General features: G+C 46.7%; 1 protein-coding gene across 1 annotated transcript; it reads right to left on the minus strand.

The window, feature by feature from the left end:
- Positions 1-3864: 3864 nt before the first annotated feature.
- Positions 3865-7657, minus strand: prr35 (proline rich 35). Its single transcript, XM_063221478.1, has 3 exons — positions 6204-7657; positions 4927-5631; positions 3865-3871 (listed from the first exon to the last, which is right to left on the minus strand). The coding sequence occupies exons 1-3, from the start codon at positions 7655-7657 to the stop codon at positions 3865-3867; spliced, it is 2166 nt and encodes a 721-aa protein (XP_063077548.1).
- Positions 7658-9091: the final 1434 nt, after the last annotated feature.

A 9091-nucleotide genomic window follows, 5' to 3' on the forward strand; every position in this document is an offset into this window, starting at 1 on the left:
ATATATACAGTATACCCACTTCAAAAAACACCACCTTCTCTACCCTTTCCAACTACTCTTTCCGCTCCACAGAAGAACTCTAAATAGATAATTTAGACAAATGGATGTCTTGCAACACAATTCGCGCGTGCGTGCGTGCGTGCGTGCGTGCGTGCGTGCGTGCGTGTGTGTGTGTGTGTGTGTGTGTGCGTTCATTTTCTCAGTAGGCCTATGTGCATAGTAGTGTGTGTGTTCACTCGTGTGTGTATGTTTTTGTTGTTTTGTCAGTGGGTGTCTATATTATTGTGGTGTGTATGCGTTTGAGTGTGTGTGTGGGCTGGTACGTGATGGCTGTGGTGAATGATCTGATCTGTTTTACCGGGGGTGTGTGTGTGTGTGTGTGTGTGTGTGTGTGTGTGTGTGTGTGTGTGTGTGTGTGTGTGTGTGTGTGTGTGTGTGTGTCTGTCTGTCTGTGTGTGTGTGAGGGTGTCGGTAGCGCTCGCTGGAGTCAGTTTGAGCTTGGTCTCAGCAAACACAGCTGTGTTCAGCGTGTCGGACAGTCCATGCTGAACTTCTGTGGGTTAGTGTGTATGTGTGTGTGTATGTGTGTGTGTGTGTGTGTGTGTGTGTGTGTGTGTGTGGGTTTGAGGTGGTCTGATTGGGTCCATGTTTGCTCAGAGGATGAGCTGTAATCCTTTAACTGCCCGCGCTCTCTCTCTCTCTCTTTTTCACACTCTCTCTCTGTCTCACACGCACAAACACACACATTCATGCACGCACACAGAGATATATACACAGACTTGGTATGTGATAAAGAGATTATTCTTTTTGGTGTTCTCTTTTTTATACAAATCGATGCGGAGAGATCGAGTGACACTGATGGCTCACTATAATCCAGAGTCTAACCCCAAATGATCAATGCAGATAGGATCTAAGGATGGCCATTCTATAGAAATTATGCAACTCATTTGAATTCTTGCAAAATATTTGAGCACAAATCACTAGAAGAGGAACTGTTTTTTTAAGTGGGAAACAAGAAATGGTGCTATTGAATAGGTCTGCCCTTTAATTTGTCATTGCAGAATCCCATGAGAGATCAATCAATTTAAAAATAAAACAAATCATTTACTGCATACACGTTATATACACATAGGGCTTACACATAGCCTATATGCATATGTGTAAATGTTTATGTAGTATGCCTACATTTATTTTTTTACTATACAGTGTGTATACACACACATGCCAAGATCACCTTTTTAACAGCTTGAAAAAATGTCAACAGTAGAGGGCGTAACTTTCAAATGTGTGATCGATGCTGGAGTTAAGAGTCAGCAGCAGCGCACCACAGATTCAAAACTTGTGTAGGCCTATTAAAAATACACACAACAAAATTATTCAAAGCTATTAGTAGCATCTGCTTTACAAGTTCTTCACCAGAAAAAAAGCAGAATGATATACACTCCTGAGAGTGAAATAGACAAAGCCTACAAGGCAATCAATGCTGAAAGTGCACGCGCCAGGACAGTCCCGCCAGATGCCACTTGGCTGTCCCGCGGTTATTTCCTATGCTAAACTGCCCTGCTGTGGACATTTTGGGTAAGCGCAGATTTTGATGTTGTCTAATGCCTGTATTCTGTCCAGTACTTCCCTCTCTGGGTTGGGCTAAGTGACTTTACCGTTCAATTATAGTCGTCTATTTTGTGTAATTAGGACACCCAAATGGTCTCCTAATGGCTTTTATTAATTCATTATATTTTGTAGGTTATGACAAAAAGCCAATGCCACGAATTTAGTGTTTTTACGTCATTGTAGGTTATTAGTAGGCTAGTAGACATATATTTTCAAAATGCGCAACTATTTTAAGTTTTCATGAAGAATGAAGTGTAGCAATTCAAAATCCGAGCATTCTTAGATTATCGGGTATAGGGTTGACTGGAGAGAGACAGGTGTGAATTGGGGCACTAAATAATTATCTTTTTTTATCTAAAAAAAACAATGATGCACTTGATGTCAAATTACCCAGTCGTGCGTAAAATGTAGGCCTTCACATACAATACGGAAGTGGTGCCACATGACAACACTGATTAAAAAACAAATATAAAACATACAAAAATAGACTAAACTGACTAAACTGTTTGGGTTTGATACAATGCATCAGGAAGAATATTGATAGGCCTACATAACTCAGATGTCAATCCATGGTTCAACAGTCAAACGCAATGAGTCAAACACGAGAGATAATCTCAGTAGCCTATTATTGTGATGAGCCAAACTGTGAAGGCATTCAATTCGCTAGTGTGCGTAATTTGCATGAGCCATGAGCCCATTTACCCTTTTTTCGTTACGCTAATTTGCAGTAGGCTAATGGTGGAAACATCATGTGCGGCCCCATACCGCCCTTTCAAAAGGGGCAATCAAATTCAAAGCAATCACTAACGAGTAGGCCTATGACTTTACTTTAGAAAGAATAAAAGATGGTAACCTACGTGACTAGTAGCCTACATGTGTCCCTGCCTGTTTTGGATACATGTAGGCTTTGATTGGGTTGGTGTGTGGCTGATGGAGGGCCGCTGCGCACACGTGTCAACTTTAATCCTGGATCAGCAATTAATTGACTGACGAATAGCGACTTCTGTAATTACTCACCAGTGGGCGACTGGTCGCCTCTCTCTCTCAGAAATCAAGACGAAGAGCTGCCGTGACAGCACCCGTTGACCTCAGCCCGCGGTTCCGCATCTTGTAGCAGATACGACTGTCATTTGCTACGTTTACATGAGGCATTTAAATCCGATTTAACTCACTTTAAATCTCATTAAAACTTAATTCCACTTTAAAAACATCATGTAAACACTTACCGAACAGGATTTAAGTTTATTCCGATTTAAACTTAAGTCCGATTAAAGTGGGTGGTTTATTCCTCTTTTAAATCCGATTAAACACGTTCCTCTGTCATGTAACCTTTTAATCAGAATTACAATAAATCCGGTAGTTCCACGCATGCTCGTTGACCACACGATGGCGCCAAGAGCCCGTGCTCTTTGTTAGTGAGGAAAAAATGACGGCACTTCCTGTTGCTTTTCACATGAAAGTTTTGCTTAATTTAAAGTCCCTAAGCGACTATAAATGTTGTGGCTTCCATATATTGATGTAAAAGTGCCCCACGAAGTAATTAAGCACAACAAAGTTACTCCACATCACCCTTTCACCAGTTCGTTTTTCTAAGCTAGGAGGGTGCTAACTAGCATTTGGAAGAACCAGACCCAAAGGGGATTTTACCAGCCTTGAGTCCACTGAGGGAATTCATTTTCGGGCTGAAGATAAGCTTGTGTCCCAGTAGTTCCCCGGAGGTTTGGCGACCACGCCCCCACGCCTTATTTGGCTCACTCAGCACGTGCGTCCTCAGTCCAATCGCAATGCTTTATTTTCCCCAGACGTTTAATCGCATTTAAGTGAAAGTGCCATGTATACACATCGCAAAATAACTCTTAATCCGATCTATTTAAATCGCATTTATTAAATCGGACTTAAAAACATCATGTAACCGTAGCCATTTTGGCAGGTGACCTATTAATAAGGAGGGCGGTGGGGGTTACCGGGTGTATGGAAGAGAGGGGCCGCCTGAACGTTGTGTCCCATGGAAGTGCACTCCTCCCGGGGGCGTTAGGTGCTTTGTTGTTGCTCTGACCTATACACCTGGACAAAGCTTTAGTGGCGTTTGGCTCCAGGATGCCGTTCACATTTTCGGTGGCACACACACATGCCCCTTGAGCGCATGTAGTTTCCACGGCACGTGTAGGCCTAGTCTAAAGCTGTTTTGTCTCGTCAAGTCACAAAAGCTAACCTCACACACAATATCTTTGGTTGATATAAATATTATTTTATTCAGCAACTGTTTTACAGTAATACATAGGCACAGTTTCACAAAAAAAATCCAACAGTAATTTTGTGGTAGGTAGGCCTACGTGTGAGTGAGGGCGCGCGCGCGCTTTTTTCATCATTAGTAACAACGAGTTTTGGGGCATTCCATTCCTCATTGAAAGCTTAAATCAGTAGTGCATGGTGCATGACGTCTGAGAGAGCAGCCAAGCGTCCAAAGTAAGGTTGATGAATGTAAGCAACTGTAATAACAGTTATAATATTGCAACACATAAATATACATAAAAGCAGAAGAAAAAAAAACAGATGCTCCAGAAAAAAAAGACGAGCAACTCTAAACAGTGAAGCAAGTAATTGTTTGGAGAAGAGTACATACAACTGTGCAACATTTTCATTTTATAAATGCTACAATAAATTGTTACAGTGTAATAACAGGAACTACTGAAGATGTTTAATATATTTACATTGAAAATGTCGTGTCTATATCTGCCTGTTCCTTGGCTTTCCTGCTGTACACTGGCTGTATTAATTTAAGCCCAGCAGGCTCCAGAACAGGACTGTGCTCTTCATTAGTGAGGGATTTCTCATAGCGTGAAATAACATGTTGTGTAACACTTCGTTTTGTGAGGACAGTCTGGGAGTTCTAGTGTCTCTATAAGGTGCTTTGTCTCTCCCCAGGAAGTGTGTGTGTGTATGCATGTGTGTGTGTGTGTGTGTGTGTGTGTGTGTGTGTGTGTGTGTGTGTGTGTGTGTGTGTGTGTGTGTGTGTGTGTGTGTGTTTGGTGGTTTATCTGATTTAGGTCTTTGAGCTACACCATTTGTATGGTGTGTGCTATACAAATAATAATAATAATAATTATTATTATTATGTTACATATATTTACTGTGTGTGAGGAAAAAGTGAATGAGAGGAAGAGCGCACGTGTGGGAGAGAGAGAGAGAGAGAGTGTGTGTGTGTGTGTGTGTGTGTGTGTGTAAGTGCCATCTCAGGTGTCTGCAGTGGTCAGGGGGCTGTGTGGATGGCTGGCAGGGGGCGTGTGTGTGTTGGCCGCGTGCGTGTGTGTGTGCTTTGGGCAAAGCAAAACACTGGAGTCCGCCTCGCACTTGGTGGCCCTGCCCGGCCACACGCCCTCTCCTCCCTTCACCAAGCTGACGCCCGATTGGTTGAGCTTGATCAGCAGGTCGAGGGATCGCTTCCTCTTCTCCTTCAGTTCCCGCCCTCCATCCTCCACCTCTTCTTCCTCCCTCTCATCCCTCTCCTGCTCCTCCTCCTCCTCCTCCTCTTCCTCGTCCGACCCACTGCTCATGTCCTCCCTCAGCATCTCTCCCATCATGCTTTGCATCGATGCGCTGCCGTCTCGCGTCAGCTGGGTCACACCAATCGGGTCCCTTTTCACAGACAGATCCAGGGGTCCTTCGGCGCTGGGGGCCGTCCGTTGGAGTGCCTGGGTGATGTGGGAGAGCTGGGAGCGGATCTGGCTGAGGTGGTCCCACAGGAGCTGGGCGGAGGAGGCTCCGTCCTGGGCCAAGATGGAGGCGGCGCGTTGCTCAGCCTGCTGGTACTCCTGCAGGGCACTGGATAGATCCTCTAGCAAGATGGCCTCCCTGTCTCGGTCTCGGTCTCGGTCATCCTCCCCTGTTTGCTCTCTCCTTTCTGCCTTCTCGCCCTCTCCTCCTCCTCCTCGTGCTGCAGGTGAGGGGGAGACTAGAACTTCTCTAGGGGGACTCGTAGATACGGCTCTCCTCAGGTTTGTGTACCACTCGTCCGCTGAGCTGCACAGAGAACACAACAAGGCTCAGTGCTGTTTTCACATACTTTCATATGGTTTCACATGCACAATGTGCTATATTTTTTTGGCATTTACACTTGCTTTTTTGTCATTTACCTTTAAAAAAAAAAGAAGTTATCGTTCTTGCAAAAGTATTGAAGTTAAATGTAAAAAAATTAACTTAATTAATTTGCATTTTTCACTTCTATAATTCATTGATGTCAGATTGTCATTGAATGCAAGGAATCATTTTAGAAATAGCCTAACTGAAATTATTAATGGCTGAAATATGTGAAATTTTCAGATAAGTAGGCTATGAATAAAGAGTGAAGAGTTCGCACACGTAAAATAATTTTTTCTTTGTTTATTTATTCTATGGCAGGATAGGATGACGTTTCGACTGTTGCCTTCTTCAGATTCTCTTGTGGGGTTTTTACTCTAAAATTAAAGTCAACATTTGTCCTGCACCTTTTCCTGAGATGTGCACAATCTTCACCTTCAACAAAACAATATGAATAAAGAAACACAAAATATTTTAAGCACATGGACATGCTGTAAACATGTTGTAGATGGTACCTGTGCAGAAGCAGTTTCTCTGTGGCCATGGCAGCGCTGGGTGTGCTCCTGTGCAGGCTCCTCAGTAGGTCCAGAGAGAGCCCTCCGAGCGCTGGCCTTTTCTCTGCTGGGCACTCGGACAAGTCAGAGGGTGCTGCAGGCCGTTTGAGTCCATGCTCCAGACCCCACACCCCTGATTTGGATTTATCCCCAGCGCGGAGCCTCGGCTCTGGGGAGATGCCCTCGGGCGAGGGCCAGGCTGTGGGTGAGGCCTGTGTGGATGTTTGCCGAACGGCCGGCACTCCCCACAGGCTGAGCTTGGGTGGGTAGGGCGGTGTGGTAGGGGCAGAGGAGGCATCTTGTCCGGAAAGCTGTGGGGACTTGAGTGTCTTAGCCGGGTGTAAGGTGGAGGGAGAGGAGTTGGCAAGTGAGTGCTCACAAAGGAAGGGGTAGTAGAAGCGTGGCGGTAGCAGGGTGCGCGTGTCGGTCTGTGTGTGCGGGTGCGTTAGGAAGGGCAGGGTGGTGAGCTGGGCGTGCGTCTGCGTGGAGGCCGGGTTGAGGTAGGAGAACAGGCCGGGCGCCAGCGGGTAACTCAGGCCCAGCAGAGACAGGTTGAACGCCGGCGGCTCAGAGGGGAGAGGAGGAGCCGACGGGTAACACGGCAGCGAAGATACACCCCTCCCGTCCCCGGCAGAAGGCACCTCGGGCTTGGGCTTGGTGGCCTGCTGTGTCGACGGGGGACAGCCCAGCAGACGCCAGGAGTCGGGCAGCAGGGTGGGTGCGGCGGAGGACAGGCAGGCCTTGGGCAGTCGGTACTGTCGCAGGCGGTTCTCCACCTCGAAGGACCTCGCCCTCAGCAGCTGCTCCTCCAGAGAGAAGGCGTCCGCCATCACCACGTCCGCTTCCTGCTTAGCATGTCTGGCTCCACCCACATCTCCGCCTTCTGCGACAGACTCCGGCCGCCCATTGGACGACGCTTTGCCCTCCTCTGAGCGTGGCTCCTCCCCTCTTTTGTCCTCCTCCGTGGGCCTGCTGGGGCTGTGCTCCAAGGAGGGGGCGGCGGCGGTGTTGGCCTCCCGCTCCGAGTGCTCCTTATTCGGGCTTCGGCTGCCACGTTGGGCCAGAACCGTGGCCGTCTGCTGCTGCTGCTGCTGCTGCTGCTGCAACCGCAGCTGGTCAGCAGGGTGGTGGAGCATGTTGCCCTTCTTGTAGGGCCAGTCGGAGTCGATGAGCAGCGACAGCGAGTTCTTGCACAGGCTGTACTTCATGTGGTTGTACAGATGGGACTTCTCCATGCAGGTGAAGGGACACTGGAAGCACTTGTAGTTGTAGGGCTTGCCCCACGGCCGCGGGATGTAGTGCGGCTTCTTGGGCTTGCGCTCCTTGTGTTTGCCGGCGCCAACGCAGCTCACGCTTCCCACGCTGCCCACACTACCCAGGCTGACTTTACACGGCGACTGCTCCTCCTTAGACATGGCTGCCCGAGAGATGGGGAGCAGAGGAGAGAAAGAGAGAAATATCGGAAAAGAAGGCAGAATGTTTTTTTTCTGTCTCTGTGAGGGGCAGAAGGACCAGATGCTTAGCCCTGAAAGAACTTTGATTTTTCTTCTCTTTTTTTGGTGAATGAAGGTCAAACTCTTCTTGTGCGCTTTTCAAGAGATCGTCTTTGGCACTCCGGCTGTGGATAGAACATAAAAAGGGGAGACAAAAAAAGGACAGATTGCGTAGTTAAACATTGTTCACAGTAACCTCCGCCCCCCACAGCAAGTCTCCAAGCCCCAAAATGACCAGACTTGGTCTGCATCTCGCTTTCGCCATTCATTTGAATAAAAGAAGGCACATCTGAGTAGAAGGAAGTGTGTGTGTGTGTGTGTGTGTGTGTGTGTGTGTGTGTGTGTGTGTGTGTGTGTGTGTGTGTGTGTGTGTGTGTGTGTGGCCAATAGCTTGTCCTTAGGAGGCTTTGCTCTATTCTCACTCTACCTGCCACCCTTCATTACTTCCAGTGCAGTACCAGACGAAAACCACTTGTGTGTGTGTGTGTGTGTGTGTGTGTGTGTGTGTGTGTGTGTGTGTGTGTGTGTGTGTGTGTGTGTGTGTGTGTGCAAGAAAAGGCCCTGTGGGATCGTGCACCTGTGCGGCGCCTTGTTTGGGACAAGCCTTAGAGGACAGCTTTGGGCATAGTCATGGTGGGCGTGTGTGTGTGTGTGTGTGTGTGTGTGTGTGTGTGTGTGTGTGTGTGTGTGTGTGTGTGTGTGTGTGTGTGTGTGTGTGTGTTAATGAGAGGTTGGCACCGCGCCCATGGGGCATCGTTAGCACCAGGGTGGCAGGATCTGGGTCAGGGTAGTTACAACATTTCAGCTGCTCTCTCTCTCTCTCTCTCTCTCTCTCTCTCTCTCTCTCTCTCTCTCTCTCTCTCTCTCTCTCTCTCTATCTCTCTGTCTTTCTTTTCTTCCACACTCTTTGGAGGTAAATGATGTTAACTGACATCATTCCTGCTGTGGAATATCACAGACTCAGGAGGATACTTAAGTGTATGTATCTCTCTCTCTCTGTCTTTGTCTTTCTTCCTCTCTTTCTTGGTCCCTGTCTGTGTAATTGTTACTCTCTCTACCTTCCATTTCCTCCAAACATATTAGTAATAATTAAGCAATTGGAGAAACAATTAATGTCACTGATAATTTACCTCTTTTTCAGTGATCACTTTGCAAAGGTTTAACATGTAAATTGTGGAATTAAAAACACTATTAATATAGGCCTACAATTCATTGTTGGGTGGATGAGTTTTATTGGTTATACTGAAATGTTTAGATATTGATTTCTAAGCTATTTTAGAAAATGTGAAGATGTTATATATTTATAACATGCATTGGCTCTATTTTAAATTATTCGAACGGTTATCTGGAAGGCAA

The sequence above is a fragment of the Engraulis encrasicolus genome, chromosome 17, assembly GCF_034702125.1.
Source record: "Engraulis encrasicolus isolate BLACKSEA-1 chromosome 17, IST_EnEncr_1.0, whole genome shotgun sequence".
Classification (NCBI taxonomy): domain Eukaryota; kingdom Metazoa; phylum Chordata; class Actinopteri; order Clupeiformes; family Engraulidae; genus Engraulis; species Engraulis encrasicolus.

Coding starts and splice junctions, on each gene's coding strand:
- prr35 (XM_063221478.1), bottom strand. CDS start 7,657: ATGTCTAAGGAGGAGCAGTCGCCGTGTAAAGTCAGCCTGGGTAGTGTG. Junction 5,632..6,203: donor GAGAAACTGCTTCTGCACAG/GTACCATCTACA, acceptor TTCTCTGTGCAG/CTCAGCGGACGAGTGGTACA.